This window comes from Rhinatrema bivittatum, chromosome 2 (genome assembly GCF_901001135.1).
Source record: "Rhinatrema bivittatum chromosome 2, aRhiBiv1.1, whole genome shotgun sequence".
Taxonomy (NCBI): Eukaryota; Metazoa; Chordata; class Amphibia; order Gymnophiona; family Rhinatrematidae; genus Rhinatrema; species Rhinatrema bivittatum.
The window spans coordinates 171094894-171112812 of record NC_042616.1 but is presented as its reverse complement, the minus strand read 5'-3'; the positions used below and the strand labels follow the sequence as shown (position 1 = coordinate 171112812).

General features: G+C 39.3%; 1 protein-coding gene across 6 annotated transcripts in view; it reads left to right on the top strand.

The window, feature by feature from the left end:
• LOC115084259 (sterile alpha motif domain-containing protein 9-like) overlaps positions 1–17003 on the top strand; it is a 49977-nt gene extending 32974 nt beyond the window's left edge. For 2 of the 6 annotated variants that reach the window (XM_029588883.1, XM_029588886.1), the window contains exons 2-4: positions 1251–1384; positions 10246–10331; positions 10859–17003. In XM_029588883.1, the coding sequence (XP_029444743.1) occupies positions 10877–15694 (4818 nt within the window). In that variant the 5' untranslated portion in view covers positions 1251–1384; positions 10246–10331; positions 10859–10876 and the 3' untranslated portion in view covers positions 15695–17003. Of the gene's footprint in view, positions 1–1250; positions 1385–9477; positions 9527–9611; positions 9780–10245; positions 10332–10858 lie in introns of all 6 variants that reach the window. The other 4 variants (XM_029588885.1, XM_029588889.1, XM_029588888.1 and 1 more) reach the window with 4 other exon arrangements.
• The last annotated feature ends 916 nt before the right edge of the window (positions 17004–17919 follow it).

The following is a 17919-nucleotide window of genomic DNA, read 5'->3' as shown; positions in this document are numbered from 1 at the left end:
CGCATCATCAGCGGCGCCCGTGTCACCGCCGATGACCCGCCCCACTCTCGTCCTCCTCGCCCGTCTCGTCCCTGCCCCCCGACGGCCGCCACACATCGCAGGTGGTGCGCCGTTACAGGGGTGGGCTCGGCCAGTCGTCTCGAGCCCCCCGATTTCCTGGAGAATTCCAGAATTGCCTAAAGAGCTTGTAAAAGCAAGTTAACACAAAGAATCAGATTTCTTGAATTAAAATTGAAATTCAACATTTGTTCTCATTAAGAAGTAATCTTTGTAGAGGAACTGGTTTCTATTCTAAACTGTGTTAAGATTAGAGTGAGAGTCACATATGAAAAATTGTTTTTGTGCATCAGAAGTAAATTATTCTCATTGAAATTATTGACATTATTGAAAGGTTTGTTTGTTCAATAATTACACTTGTTTCTAGAGGTGAAGAATCTAGAAAATTATCCATTTGGCAGCAAAATAAAATTCTTTAATTTAATTATAAAAGTCCTTCTGAAATCATGTTTCTATTTTGATTTATTTTCTGGTGAAGACACTCTGGGTGTGCATCTTTAAAAGCAGAAACCCCAATAGCCTGACCATCTGGCTACCCACGTGACAGTGCCCAAGATAGTTTGATGCCCAAGGGTGTTACAATTGCATATTAATTTTTTGGTTTAATAGTACTCTTATAGCCTGATTTTAAATGGCCGGCACGCCATTTGCCCCTGTGCAGGATGTAGGTGCGCACAAGTTGCTACTGCTCCTTTGGAGGAGCAACAGGTAAAATAAAAAAAATAAAGGTAGATAGGGATAGGGGGAGAGAAGGAGAGAGGAAGGTAGATAGGGATAGGGGGAGAGAAGGAGAGAGGAAGGGGAAGGGAGGTTAGGGTAGGGGATAGGGATAGGGATAGGGAAGTTCCCAGTCCGTTCCTTAATTGGAGCGGACTGGGAGGGAACTGGGGAAGGCCGCAATGCGTCACTGCGTGAAACTTGCAAAATTCTAACCTGCCTTGCACACACTGACCTGGATTTTATAACATGCACGTGCATATGATTAAAAATCTACCCTAGTGTTATTGTCAGCTTTTTATTGTTATATTCTAATACCTATATGGATTGTGTGTTACACAGTTATTATTGAAAATTGTTTTTTATGTTCTTATGTTTTGTATTAATTCAATATAACCTCCCCCCCCCCTTTTTTTTTCAACATTCTTTGCAAGATATAAGAACCTAATAGTGATACTTTTTTTTTACATTTGCAGTTGTTTATGGATCTACAGCATGGATTTATGTAGATGATCTTTGTGTCGTTATAGGCACGTTTGCCCTATGATTGAGCAACAGAACAAAAGGCTCAATTGAAGATATATGAATTAAATGGTATCCATGATCCTTGGTATGTTGATGGCTATTAATATCAATGTTCAATTATTATCTTTCAATATTAGTATTTTATATATTTTTATATTATTAATATTTTTGGATAATTTACCAAATTAATTTGGGTGCATATTGGGAAATGCACGTGTGCATATATGTGAAAGAGTCTAGCACAAAAGTGAATAAGGATTGTGAGAAAGCATCTAGGAAAAACCTCATATGGTGCCTTAGATAGGCTACTGATGCCTATAGGGCTACTAATACTCCAACCCCACGATTGTGGATGATGGATATGTTATAATCATTGGTTACCCCAGAGCATATGATGCTTTCATGATTTTTAATAGAGATGTGAATCGTGTCCTCGATCGTCTTAACGATCGATTTCGGCTGGGAGGGGGAGGGAATCGTATTGTTGCTGTTTGGGTGTGTAAAGTATCGTGAAAATCGTTAAAATCGTGAGCCGGCACATTAAAACCCCCTAAAACCCACCCCCGACCCTTTAAATTAAATCCCCCACCCTCCCGAACCCCCCCCCAAATGCCTTAAATTACCTGGGGGTCCAGCGGCACACTAAAACATGGCACACTAAAACCCACCCCGACCCTTTAAATTAAATCCCCCACCCACCCCCAAATGCCGGAACCCCCCGCTGAACGACCTCCTGCAGTCGATCCTGCAGTCGATCTCCTGCCGGCGCCATTTTCCGTACGGAAAACGATTCGCGGCAGGAAATCGCTCCCAGACCCCCGCTGGACCCCCAGGAACTTTTGGCCAGCTTGGGGGGGCCTCCTGACCCCCACAAGACTTGCCAAAAGTCCAGCGGGAGTCCGGAACGACCTCCTGCGTCGAATCGTTTTGGTCTATGGCCGCCGCCATTTTGCGGCGGCCATTTTGCAAAATGGCGCCGGCTGAAGACTACACAATTTAGTGTGCCGCTTTTCCTGCTCTCCCCCTTCCCCCGATTTAGCTACGGACCGCCGCTACGGAGGTAATTTAAGGCTACGGACCCCCAGGTAATTTAAGGCATTGGGGGGGGGGTTCGGGAGGGTGGGGGATTTAATTTAAAGGGTCGGGGGTGGGTTTTAGGGTGTTTTAGTGTGCCGGTTTTCCTGCCCTCCCCCTTCCCCCGATTTACAATTTTTTGACGATAAATCGGGGGAATTGGTATTGTATCGTGGCCCTAACGATTTTTGACGATTTAAAATATATTGGACGATATTTTAAATCGTCAAAAAACAATTCACATCCCTAATTTTTAAAGCTATCACTGAAATCAGGTATGAGTCCATTAAAGTGGATGTACTGGTAGACAATGTCATATTTTACCAGGCTGTTGTGCTCACTGCTATGGCGCCAAGATCATAGATGAAATATCTTCATGCTGTCTGTGTATCAATCCCGACATTGCAATGTTTCGAAAATCAATTCTTCATCAGGGAATCACTTATGAGCATGATGTCGGCACTTTAAACATTAATCTCGGCACTGTCATAGATACCTGAAATGATAATATGCAACACAATCTTTAAAATGATGCAATAACATCTACGTGTAGACGGAGGTAAACTGTGATGGACACTTACTTAATTTGAAGTGGTCAATAATGCTTCTAAGATTGAGACTCCTTGCACACTATAAAAAATGTTAGAGACATCAATAAATGTGCATATAGTAAAGAACAACATTAGGATGAGAAATCTCTTCAAAGCTTTCATGCGCTTTCTGCTGCATCCGGCTGATCTCACATTGACAGTCGGCAGCTATAAGACGCTGACCTTTAAAACAAAAAAGTCCCGCCGATTTTGGGAAAGCGGAAGTGACGTGTGTGTCCAAAAATGGGCATGTGCATCATAAGGGGGCCATTTTGAATTGGTTGGAAAACACCAGTCCAAAAATGGGCTTGTGCGTCATCTGGAGGCCATTTTGGCTGATTGGATAAACCTAAAGTTCCAAAAATGGGCTTGTACGTCATACAGCAGCCATCTTAAGAAGGTGAAGCCTCCAAAAATCTGCTTGTGCGTCATACCGCGGCTATGTTGAATGATTGTGTGAACCCAAAGCTCCAAAAATGGGCTTGTACGTCATACCGAGGCCATCTTCAGGAAATCAACAATCACAAAAATAAGCAGATATATCATCACAAGGCGCTGTGGAAGCACTGAAATCGCAATCCTGAAACATTGCTAAATTAATGAAAACCATTCCACTTTTTCATTGAGGCCAAGGGGCTCTACGCTACAGAGCCGGAAAATCCATTGATTTTCTTTGTATTTGAGGGAGGATTGTCTGTCTCCCCCGCACCACTCATGTGGAATGTGTTCAATTATCAACCATCGTAAATCTTCAAAGGTGTGGTTGTAAGTTAGGCAATGGGTCACAACCGGTGCTTTTGTATCCTTATTTTTGAGTCGACTTTTGTGTTCAGTTAGTCGGGTCCTGATTTTACATTTTGTACGACCAACATATATCAACTGGCATTGACATACAAGACCATATATTACGAAGCTTGTGTTACAGTCAACTTGTTGTCTTCTATGGATTGTGATACCACTTTTAGGATCCGTCCAACTTGTACCTGTGAGTGCAAGTTGGGGTTGGAATATTAGTAGCCCTATAGGCATCAGTAGCCTATCTAAGGCACCATATGAGGTTTTCCCTAGATGCTTTCTCATAATCCTTATTCACTTTTGTGCTAGACTCTTTCACATATATTGATATTTTTTAAGTGTCTAGCATTGTTGGATCTTTTTCTTGTGTATTTATACAATATATTCCTTGTTCCTCATGGCGGCAACAGACTGGAAGGGCACCTTTAGCTACTCAGCGGATTATATAGCCTCCATAGCCCAAGAAGCTTCATTATTTTCTAACGCGGCCACTCCACCACCCGCTTTAGACCTCTTAGGAGATCTCATGAAGTTATATAAAAGAAATGCTAGAGCGGAGATACATGGGGTTACACTTAGGGGTAGATTTTAATAAAGTACGCCTGCTCGAACAAGAGTACGCCGGATTTTAATAGATTAAATAGATTAAAATCCGGGGTCGGCACGCGCAAGGCTGTGCAAAATCGGCAGCCTGTGCGCGCCGAGCTGCGCAGCCTGCAACCTTTCTCTCCGAGGCCACTCCAAAATCAGAGCGGCCTCGGAGGGAACTTTCCTTCCACCTCTCCGCACCTTCCCCTCCCTTCCCCTACCTAATCCACCTCCCCCAGCTCTATCTAAACCCCCCTACCTTTGTTTGAAGAGTTACGCCTGCCCCAGCTGCTCGATTCCCTGGCCCGGGGCAGTTTCAGAGGCCTCGTCCACACCCCCAAAATGCCCCTGGCCCAGAACCACACCTGTGGCCCCGCCCACGAATAATGCGCCGCCGTGACATGCCCCCGACACGCCACTGGGACTTACGCCCATCCTGGAGCTTGCGCGCGCCACCGAGCTTATTCAACATAGGCTCGGCGCACGCAGGGGGAACTTGGAGCAGGTTTTTGGGGGATCCGCGCGTACCTTACGCGCGTACCCCTTTGAAAATCTGCCCCTTATTGAAAACGTCAAGCAGCAACTTATTCCCAGAGGTCTGCGGATGAATAAAGCTCCACTCATGTTCACCGATCGTCCAGATTTTCTAGCTAAATTGGCAGCCATTTTGAACAAATGTTCGCTGGACTTAATGCTGCTCATTATAGAATACATTAAAATCACCTCTGAAGAAATTAAAGCAGAGATTGTAGTAGTAGAGGACGAATACAGAGTGCCACCATTATTACCATCCAATCATCTCTAGAAGAACTTCAACAATCCATTCATAAATTCAAAACAGATATTAGGGATGTGAATCGGGTGATCGATCGTCTTAACGATCGATTTTGGCTGGGGGGGGAGGGAAATCTGATCGTCATGGTTTTTGGTTTTTTTAAATCGTAAAAAATCGTAAATCGAGGGAGGAGGGGGAAACCGGCACTCTAAAACCCACCCCAACCCTTTAAAATAAATCCCCCACCCTCCCGAAGCCCCCCAAAATGTTTTAAATTACCTGGGGTCCAGTGGGGGGGGTCCCGGCGCGATCTCCCGCTTTCGGGTCATGGCTGCGTTAAAAGAAATGGCACCGGTGGCCCTTTGCCCTTACCATATGACAGGGCAAAGGTAGCGCCGGCGCCATTTTGGTTCCTGTCACCCGACGTCACTAGTGCAGGAGATCGCTCCCGGACCCCCGCTGGACCCCCAGGGACTTTTGGCCAGCTTGGGGGGGCCTCCTGACCCCCACAAGACTTGCCAAAAGTCCAGCGGGGGTCCGGGAGCGACCTCCTGCACGCGGGCTGTATTGCCAATATTCGAAATGGTGCCGGCGCTACTTTTGCCCTCACTATGTCGACATAGTGAGAGCAAAATGGCACCGGCGCCATTTTTGCCCTCACTATGTCGACATAGTGAGGGCAAAAGTAGCGCCGGCGCCATTTCGAATATTGGCAATACGGCCGGCGCTACTTTTGCCCTCACTATGTCGACATAGTGAGGGCAAAAGTAGCACCGGCGCCATTTCGAATATTGGCAATACGGCCCGCATGCAGGAGGTTGCTCCCGGACCCCCGCTGGACTTTTGGCAAGTCTTGTGGGGGTCAGGAGGCCCCCTAAGCTGGCCAAAAGTCCCTGGGGGTCCAGCGGGGGTCCGGGAGCGATCTCCTGCACTCGTGACGTCAGGTGACAGGAACCAAAATGGTGCTGGTGCTACCTTTGCCCTGTCATATGGTAAGGGCAAAGGGCCACCGGCGCCATTTCTTTTAACGCAGCCGTGGCCCGAGAGCGGGAGATCGTGCCGGGACCCCCCCCCCACTGGACCCCAGGTAATTTAAAACATTTTGGGGGGCTTCGGGAGGGTGGGGGATTTATTTTAAAGGGTCAGGGTGGGTTTTAGTGTGCCGGTTTTCCCGCCCTCCCCCCTCCCCCGATTTACGATTTTTTGACGATAAATCGGGGGAATTGTTATTGTATCGCGGCTCTAACGATTTTTGACGATTTAAATATATCTGACGATTGTTTTAAATCATCAAAAAATGATTCACATCCCTAACAGATATTAAACATAATAAAGTTTCTAAATTCAATAGGGACAAAAATGACTATGCCAATGACAATGTTTTCTCTTGGTTGCACCCTCAAGAGGAAGCATCCCCTAAACCTAGACAAGTTACTTTTGCAGCCTCGGATGATTCCTCAGACGGCTCAGATGAACATTCAGATGCCAGATCCACGAAACCTTTTTTAGACAGACGTAAACAAATGTCCAGACCTTTTCGAGCTCGAGGCAAGAAAACTAACCAATCACATGCATCGGAGGAGGACACATCATGGCACAAACCATTCACACGTTCTCAGAAGCAAGACAATCGCCGTTAGTAAATTTATCACATCATAGTTTGACCCCTGATGAAGAATCAGTGTTAAGTAAAGGCTTATCATATGTACCAACTAACCAACATGACCCGTTTCGATGTAGAATAGCACTATATAAATTTTTTCTGTCCTTAATGATTAAACTATACTTTTCCGCACAGCCTGATGTCAAGACATGTCTATTGTTAAACCTAAATCTAGATAGTTACCACCAGGTCCAATAGACCCACAAATTAAAGCTTTTCAAACGTTAGTTTTTGCAGATGTTGCCCATATGGAATCGCGTCGAGCACGAGACTTCTACAATCTATCCCATGGAGAAAATGAAGCATTACAAGCCTTATCGAACAATTCAGAGATCATAATTAAGCCCACAGATAAAGGCAGAGCTGTGGTTATCATGAACTGCGAAGATTACCAGAAGGAGATGTGGCGCCAACTCCAAGATATAGGGTTTTATAAAAAATTATCCACAGATCCAACCCCTGAAGTGCGAGCTAAAATCATTCAACTCTTACAAGAAGCCTCAACTTCAGGTTTTTTGACTGTTAAAAAACTCAACTTTTTGAACGTACAGCATCCTCGGATGCCTGTCATATATGGTGTCCTGAAAATCTATAAAACTGTCAACAATCCACCATGCAGACCCATAGCATCTGCTAATGGGTCTATCCTTGAGCCTATAGCCACATTTCTAGACACGTTTTTACAACCTGCTGTCACACAGGCTTCATCGTATGTACATCGGATATGCTACAAAAGCTTTCCCATCTAGGTCCCATACCTCAAGAAACATTATTGGTCAGCTTAGATGTAGAAGCACTTTACACAAATGTTCCGCAAGAGGAAGCATTAGACAACAACCTCGACGCATTCCATCAGAGTTTTTATTGTCATTAACAGAATTGGTCCTCTTCAATAATTTCTTTGCATTTCAACAACAATATTTTCTACAAACTCATGGAGTGGTCATGGGCTCCCCAGTAGCTCCTGACATCGCATGTTTATTTGTCTCCAAGTTCGAAGAAACCACAGTCTATCCATCATCATTTTTCACACATGTGAGTCAATGGTCAAGATATATAGATGACATATTTTTTATCTGGATGAGCACAGAAGACAATCAATTACAATTTAGCACTTGGCTCAATCAAGCACATCTACATTTAAAGTTCACTTTATCGTACCATTACAATCAACTAGCATTTCTTGACATCCTCATTATGAAAACATCTACTGGAATTCAGACCACTCTATACCGTAAATCCACGAATAGGAATAACTTTCTTAGATTCGACAGCCACCACCCACGACGTTTCAAAGAGGGTCTGCGGGTCGGAAAATTCTTATGGATTCAAAGAATGTGTTCCAGCAAACAGGACTTTCTCACACAAGCGAATTGTCTTAGACAACGTTTTCTGCATTAAACGTTTACAGCATTAAAAGGGCTTACAAATGAGCCATATTTTCAGACCAGGATCAATTACTACAAAATAGACATAGACCACAAGAAACCAATTTGATTTGTGTTTTACCACACATAATCTCTACTCAATTTGTCAAACGTGTGATCTTACAAAATTGGCACGTCCTTAGTCCACATCAAAATTTCCAGCCACCGCCGATGTTTTCTTACTCCAGGGGGGTTAATATAAAACAACACGTAGTAAGAGCTGCTCCCTCTATCAAATTCAGTCCAAATGCTGAAGGTCAGGTTCGATGTGAAAAATGTGGATTTTGTACACAAGCACTCACAGGTACAAGTTGGACGGATCCTAAAAGTGGTATCACAATCCATAGAAGACAAGTTGACTGTAACACAAGCTTCGTAATATATGGTCTTCTATGTCCATGCCAGTTGATATACGTTGGTCGTACAAAACGTAAAATCAGGACCCAACTAACCGAACACAAAAGTTGTCTCAAAAATAAGGATACAAAAGCACCGGTTGTGACCCATTGCCTAACTTACAACCACACCTTTGAAGATTTACGGTGGTTGATAAATGAACACATTCCACATGCATGGCGCGGGGGAGACAGACAATCTACCCTCAATTACAAAGAAACTCAATGGATTTTCCTGCTCTGTAGCATAGAGCCCCTCAGCCTCAATGAAAAAGTGGAATGGTTTTCATTAATTTAGCACCTTTTCAGGATTGCGATTTCAGTGCTTCCATAGTGCCTTGTGATGATATATCTGCTTATTTTTGTGATTGTTGATTTCCTCAAGATGGCCTCGTATGACGTACAAGCCCATTTTTGGAACTTTGGTTTCACACAATCATTCAAAATAGCCTCGGTATGATGCACAAGCCCATTTTTGGAGGCTTCACCTTCTTAAGATGGCTGCTGTATGACATTTGTACATGATGATGTACAAGCCCATTTTGGAACTTTAGATTTATCCAATCAGCCAAAATGGCCTCCAGATGACGCACAAGCCCGTTTTTAGACTCTGGTGTTTTCCAACCAATTCAAAATGGCCCCCTTATGATGCACATGCCCATTTTTGGACACACACGTTATTTCCGCTTTCCCAAAATCGGCGGGACTTTTTTGTTTTAAAAGTCAGCGTCTTATAGCCGCCGACTGTCAATGTCAGATCGGCCGGATGCAGCAGACCCAGATCGCACACGTAAGCTTTGAAGAGATTTCTCAACCTAACTTTGTTCTTTACTATATGCACATTTATTGATGTCTCTAACATTTTTTATAGCGCGCAAGGAGTCTCAATCTTAGAAGCATTATTGACCACTTCAAATTAAGTAAGTGTCCATCACAGTTTACCTCCGTCTACACGTAGATGTTATTGCATCATTTTAAAGATTGTGTTGCATATTATCATTTCAGGTATCTATGACAGTGCCAAGATTAATGTTTAAAGTGCCGACATCATGCTTATGATTCCCTGACGAAGAATTGATTTTCGAAACATTGCAATGTCAGGATTGATACACAGACAGCATGAAGATATTTCATCCATGATCTTGGCGCCATAGCAGTGAGCACAACAGCCTGGTAAAACACGACATTATATACCAGCACATCCACTTTAGTGGACTCATACCTGATTTCAGTGATAGCTTTACAAATCATGAAAGCATCATACGCTCTGGGGTAACCAATGATTATAACATATCCATCATCCACAATCGTGGGGTTGGAGTATTAGTAGCCCTAAAGGCATCAGTAGCCTATCTAAGGCACCATATGAGATTTTCCTTAGATGCTTTCTCACAATCCTTATTCACTTTTGTGCTAGACTCTTTCACATATATTGATATTTTTTAAGTGTCTAGCATTGTTGGATCTTTTTCTTGTGCATATGTGCATATATACATAGATGGAGATTTTATTTATTATTATTTATAATTTTATATTTTAAAACTTATTTCATGTTGAGTTTTATATTTTTATTATTATTATCTTTTCATTTTTAATTTTTCAGTTTAATTTTACTTTTTCCATTTCATATTTTTCTTAGTATTCACAGATTGTTTACATGAACCTTTCCATCCTCTACCAATTGTGAACCTGCTTTCACCGATACACCTTGTACTTTCTGATTAGGTATGCTGTGTGCAATATATATTATATTTTTTAGTTGAGAATTATGAATTTTCTTACTAATTTTTATCTATTTGAAAAATTGATTTCTTATTATCTTTATTCTTTATAAATGTACCGGTTATCTGGATTTTCCTAAATATTTGTGATTTTTAATGAATGCATAATATGGTAATTATTGACCACTGATACATGCATTATTGCTGAAATATAACCAGGTTGGGTCTTCAGTTTTAATATGTAGGTCTTACAATTTTAATATATGCATTTTAATTATTTAACAAAGTAATATATTTTACCTCTTTCTTATATTTTTATATTAATTTATATATTTATAGTTTATTTAGCTAATATTTATTATTTATGAGTTATTCTTTGCATAGCATAATTGACTATTTATTTTTGGTCATTCCTAGAAGAATCTACCTTTGTATTAATTTGTGGTTTTGCACCTCTTTTTCTGTACTAATAGTTTAAACTACCTATGTTATTATCTTTCTTATTTTGTTATTACTTTTCTTTCTTTGAAGGACAACATAAAAATAAAAATGAATACTACAACAGAGTTACCTGAAACTATGGATGACTGGACCAAAGAACATGTGAAATATTGGGTAACCAAGAATGTAAAGCTAGATGATAAATATGGAGAAATCCTGTACATTCAAGAAATAACAGGCTCAGTACTAAAAACCTTAACTAAAAAAGATCTTATAGACATGGGCTTTAAACATGGACCTGCTCTTACTATTATACAGAAGCTTAGAGAACTTAATAAATTTCCACATGATTGCACAAGTGAAACTGCTGGGCCATTAGAAAAACCAAAGAAGCTAGAAGAAAAAACAGAAAAGGAAGTTGTAGTAAATAAAAAGCAAGGCAGAAAGAAGAATAAAAAAACAGAGATTGCTATTAACAGTACATTAAATGTAAAAGTGCTTGAACCATCAAAGGCCACTGGAAAGTTTGCTCAAGAAGATGTTGATCAAGTAGATGTTCTAAACTGTGACACCAAACAACTTTTAGAAAACAGTCAATTAAATCCATCATGTATGCCATATCCATTTGATAAGTTTCATGACTGCAAACGATATTTAGAACATCATATTATATGTCTTCCTGAATCAGGGCCAATGAATCTTATTGATCCAGTGCATGAGTTTAAACTTTTCACAAACACTCAGAATGCCACAGAAGAAGATATGAAGATGAAATTTTGCAATGAGGTCTTCAGATTTGCAGCAGCATGTATGAACTCCCGTAGCAATGGTACTATTCATTTAGGAGTAAAGGACAAACCACATGGTGAAATTATAGGTGTACAGCATAATAATAAAGTTGTGTTTATTGACTGGTTCCATCAAATGATGAAGCAGTACTTTAAACCAGATGACCACAATGCAGCACAAAATTGTATTCGACCACCAAGATTTATAGATGTATTGCATCAGAATAACACTCTCTCTGGTAAATTTGTCATTGAAGTAGATGTGGTTCCACAGTACTCCTTCTGTAAGTCAATATTATTCTCCACATATCAACAAACCTTTACAGACAAAGGATGGAAGAAGAGCATAGAACTTTCTTGCTTTATTCGAGATGGCGCAAGCTCTAAAGACATCCTTGCTAATGTCAGAAAAAAAGATAGTGAGTACAAATCATTTCTCGCAAACCTGGCATCATTAGATGATTCTCGAAAAACTGCAGAAGAAAAACAAAGTGAAAAATCAAAAAGAGGAAATGAGGGTTCAAGACTTGTTAGCCTACTCACAGGTAACAAAGACACACTAGATGATTCTTACTATAACTATAATATCTTAATAGCTAACAAGTCTCATGAATGTCAAATAAAGCATCTTGAATTTCTGAAAGAAATACAATGGTTTGCTGTACTTGAATTTGATCCTGACTCAATGAGCAATGGTGTGTGCAAGTCTTACAGCAAAAATCGAGCAGCGAATCTTCATTTTCCTGATCAATATAAAGACATTGATAAATCAACCTTTGAAAAAATTGAGAACCTAAATCTCTTTAAACAAACCAGCTGGATTTTCTGCAATGGTAGGTCAGACCTTAATAGTTCAGAGTATCATCCTCTCTCACCTAAATTGTGGCACAGAGAAAGAGCTGGCACAGTACGGAAACTGATCTCTTTTCTTTCACGAGAAGACATAATGCCAAGAGGGAAATTTTTAGTAGTGTTTTTGCTGTTGTCCATAGTAGAAGATCCAGGAGATCCCATTCTTGAAACATTCTGTACTTTTTATCAAGAAATGAAAGGAACTGATGACATACTATGCATTTGTGAAGGTGAGCAAACTTGTATGACATGGAAAGACCTTCTAGCAGGCAGATCTATAAGTGCAGATGAAATTGCAGACAGGTGTATTTCTAACTTAAGTCTTGAAGAGATAAATGGTACTGTTCTAAAATTAAAGTCTGTAACACAATCAGCTATGCGATTTTTGCCATCATCAGGTTCCTCCTCTACAGTTCTGCAAAAGAAAGATGAAGACTTCATGACAGCTCTAGAAATTCTCTGTGAGAATGAATGTCAGCACACAGAGATAGAAAAGGATACAACTACGTTTGATAAATTCAAGAAATGTCAAGAAGAACATTTTTATCGAGGTGGTAAAGTATCATGGTGGAACTTTTATTTTTCTTCCAAAAATTATTCTGGACCCTTTATTAAAAGAGACAGATATGAAAAACTTGAAATTCTGATTAAATCATTGTCTCAAAGTCCCAAGCAAACATGTGTAAAAATAATCACTCTGTATCATCATCCCGGTTGTGGAGGCACTACTTTAGCTATGCATGTCCTCTGGGAGTTAAGAAAAACATTTAGATGTGCAATTCTAAAAAACAAAACAGTTGATTTTGTAGAAATTGGAAGACAGGTTACCAATTTAATCACTTATGGATCAGCAAAGCAGCAAGATTACTTGCCTGTATTACTTCTTGTGGATGATTTTGAAGAAGAAGAAAATGTCTACATTTTGCAAAATTCCATTCAGGCAACCGTAGCTGAAAAATATATTAGGCATGAATGTCCATTAGTGATCATTCTGAACTGTTTAAGATCCCAGAATCCTGAGAGAAGCTCAAAAGAACATTCTACTGATAGTGTTGCCCTGATGCACTCTCTGTCTCCCAAGGAACAAAGGTCTTTTGAAGAAAAGCTTAAAGAAATTGAAGAGCAGCATCAACAGCCTGAAGATTTTTATTCCTTTATGATCATGAAAAGTAATTTTGATAAAGAGTATATAGAAAATGTAGTTAGAAACATACTAAAGGGTTTGAGTAGTACTAGTAAGCAAGCACAATTTATTTCTTTCCTAGCATTATTAAACTCTTTCGTTAAAGATTCCACTATTTCTGTTTCACAGAGTGAGGAATTTCTAGGAATAACTGCTAAAAGAACTTTCTGGGGTAGAGAATACTTAGAAGACAAGATGGGAACCTATTCTACCATTATTATACGCACTGAAGTAGAAGAATATGGCAGGTACACGGGTGTACGTATAATTCATCCACTGATAGCTAATCAGTGTCTTGAAGAACTGAAAACCACTAATCATTTGCATAAAAGTGAAATTATGCTAAACTTTTTAGGGACAAATTTATTTTATGATATTGGAATAGGAAGGGACAGACTTGTACAAGATATGCAAAGTATGCTGTATTCTAGATGTCGGAAAGAACATGGTGATAAAACAAACACATTGTTTTCTCCCTTAATTGAAGCAATACAGAAAGAGGAAGGAAATGCTGAAGTTAAAAGTGTTTTAAGTGAGGGAACTGTTAGATTTAACCAAAACCCATTTATCTGCCAAGCCTTAGCTAGACACTTGTATATTAAGGAGAAAGATTTCAGCCTTGCCCTTGATTGGGCCAAAAAAGCAAAACAAATTGCCCCTGACAATTCTTTTGTGTCAGATACATTGGGCCAAATTTATAAAACCCAGTTAAAGTTTTGGCTGGATGAAAATACAAAAAGGAATGCTGTAACTGTTGAAGAACTGAAGTTTCTTCTTGATATTTCTATCTGTGCTTCGAAAGCCTTTAAGGAATGCCAGGAACAAAGTGAAAGAAAAGGAACAGAAAGAGTTGATTGCCTGTACCAAAAGTCTAAAAGGAAGTATGACATTTACAATACAGCTGGCTATCTGGGAGAGATTGAGGTCTGTCTATATACAGTTGACATTCTAGAGCTAGTGCCTTGTTTTATCAAAAATGACGAGCTGTCTAAAAAGCAGCTGCTACAGTACCTGTCAGGAAAAGGTGATATTCCAAGATCTACCCAGGACAGAAATGATGAAGAATTTTATGTTGCAATCAGTGATTATAATTACTATTTAAGTAACATAAAATTATGTTTGAAAAAGGCATTTGACTTTTTTGAAGATTACTTTGTTCATTTGAAACTTAGGAACTTTTTAAAGGAAACAATGGAGCTCAATATACGTGGGAAGGTTTTAAAATGTTTCAGGCGATACACAAACCTATTCTGTCCTTCAGATCTAAAGCAGCTGAGAGAGAAATCCACTGAATGTAAGCTGAGCCTGCAGCTACAACTAGAGCAGTATAGGATAGCCCTGGAGGCTGACAAGGCTGACCGGTTTTCTGGGCTGCTGGAATATCTCAACTATGAAAAAGGTGCTGCCAAAATAGAAGACATAGCATATGCATATAGCTTCTTGACTAAGAATCAATGCAGTACAAACAAGAAAGAAAAATTAAATTTTATTTTAGCAAATATAGTTCTCAGTTGCATTAAACCAAAATCTGAACTCATATGTCCTATTAAAACCCTGAAATTACGCCTCAGAGAAGTCCTTCAGGAAGTAGGTCCAAATTATCAAAATCCAGAGCCTTACTTCCTAGCCTCACTATTGTTCTGGACACATTCACTTAACCAGTTAGATCAGGATTTCAAAAACATGGAAAAATATGTTACATCAATGAGGAATTCCTTTCGAGGGAAGTATGGATACATGTGCCATTCCAAACAACCTATAGCACATTTCTATCTTGGGAGAAAAGAAGGTTTAGATAAACTTATTCACAAAAGTAAAATAGATCAGTGTTTCAGCCAGAGATCTGTAACTGATCTAAATTCTTTCTGGCTAAATGGAGATGTATGGAAAGAAAAGCAGGTGAGAGTGCTTTTACTTCGTCTAGAAGGCAGAACTGAAAATGATTTTGTCTATATGGAATGTGGTATTGATGAAAGAATAAAGATACCAATACGACCTGTTTACTTAGGGCAGCTAAGAAGTGGCAAAAGCATTGAGAGAGTGTCTTTTTATTTGGGATTTTCTTTTGGGGGCTTAATAGCATATGATATAGAAAGCATTTAGTAGTGCATTTCAGTCAGAAATAGATAAGCATAATACTCACAGTCTCCCTGCATTCTATTTGATGAGGAAAGACTTACTTACTGCCAGATTTTAATAGGTTTAAAAAATAGATGCAAGCTTGGGTCAAATGCTAATGCCATTGTGGTCAAAAATTCAAATTGGTTGGGGAAAAAATGAGAAAGCAGTGCAGTCAGACTTATTCACAGTTTAAAATTAAGTTTTAGCTGTACTTTAATATGCATTGTATGAAAATATATCTCATGCATATTCATTATGGATATCCTGAAAAACAGACCTTTGTTACTCGAGCACCAGAATTGGCAGCCTCTGATCTAGTTCATCCTGCTATTTTACATAAACTGTGCAGTCCTTAATTTTATCAAGAACACTGATAGAAGCACAGAACTATGTTCAACACTTAAATATCCAGGTGGTATGCAAACACTTGGGTTAAGCTTTAGTAAGAAATGAAAAAAAGTGCCTATATTTTGCCACATATTCCTACAGTTCATCAGGCGCATTTAGTTAAAACCAAGAAGAACTTTTTATGTAGTTGGCTCTATACTATGCAATATTCTGCCAGAGGAAATTCGGAGCATCAATGTTATACCACTTTCAGGAAGCAAGTAAATGCTTTTTATTTCAAACAACCATTTGACAATGAGGTATAAATATGGAGGCAACTGTTATAATCCAGACACTGTCTGTTTTCTATTTTTCACTCTATGTATATTTCTTAAGATTTCATTTTATGTCATGATTTTATATACTTAATTTGTATATGATTATTTAAATCATCTATTATTTTCTTTTTAGTTCATGTTTTTATGTCTCTGTGATATTATTTTATTTTAGTTTTATGTACTTAATATGTATGTAAATTGTTATCCACCAAGTACTTTGAATTGGGAGGTTTATGAATTCTGAAATAAATACATGGATATCCTGAAAACCAGATCTGTTTGTGGCTTATGAGGACCAGAGTTGGCCACCTTGGAACTAGATTCTTCAAAATATAAACTTGCCATTTTCTAAATTTTTTTTATTTGATTTTTTGGTTTTATTTGTTGTCTAGCTTTCTTTTTATGCCCTAATATATTTTATTTCTTACATTTTTCACACTTTTTTTTAGAATAAAAGGTTATTAGCTTTGTAGTACAGAAAAACCTCTGTTTTAAAATCTCTTCTTCCCACAGTCCAGCATTCAACTTTACAGTATAGTCACACTATGTTTATGTTCATGTGATGTCTTAAGAGATTCTGATGAGAATTTTTTTTATTTTCTTTAATAAAATCTTATATTTCACAACTTCCTGGTATTGAACATTCAGTGAGGATTACTATCTTAAATCTAATAAAACAAAACACATATCATATACATCCAATTAAAAAAAACAAAATATCATAAAATACTAATAAAACTTCATCCATATACTTTTCTAAACACTTTGATGTCCCCTTCTTTCCAAAGTCCTACAGGGATTCATCCAGCAGTTAGTGATGTGAATTCATTTAACATGAATGAACATTCCAAAATGAATTGTGTCTACCTTTTTTTCTTTCGGATCCCTGAAATTAATTGAAAGGAACCCCTGAATTAAGCATATCCTATTTATTTCATTTGGTTTTCTCCCATTCATTTCAATGACCATTATAATATATGGAGAAGAACAGATATAAAACAGTCAGCAAGGAATTGTTACAGTATAGCTATTAGCAGCCAGCCCAGTGAGTCATGTTTGACTTGTTAGACCTTGGAAGTACACGTTATCAAGGAAACAAGGTATCATAGTGAAGCATTTTTCTAATCCAACCTATCCCTACTAGCATAAGGACTTACTGCCTGATGTCTAGGTGCTATGCCCCTAACTCTACCAAAAGGGATTTGCTAGCACATGCCTACCTGCCATGTCCCTTATGCCACCACAGTAGGCTTGCTGGCATTTGCCTATGCCATACTCCTTATGCCAACATAGGGGACATGCAAGTTGTGCCATACGCCTACTTAATACTTATACCACCACATGGTCCTGACTGTTCCTACTACCATGTTATACCCCTTATACCATCACAGAGGTCTTAGTGTTACTGCTCCATCTACCTGCTATACCTACCTAATATGTATTGACTTGGTTCGTCCCTAGGTTCCACTTCATCTGCCGCCTGCCCTGACCATCTGCTTGCTCATCGACTCTTCTTCCTAGCCACCTGCCTTCTTGCTAGCA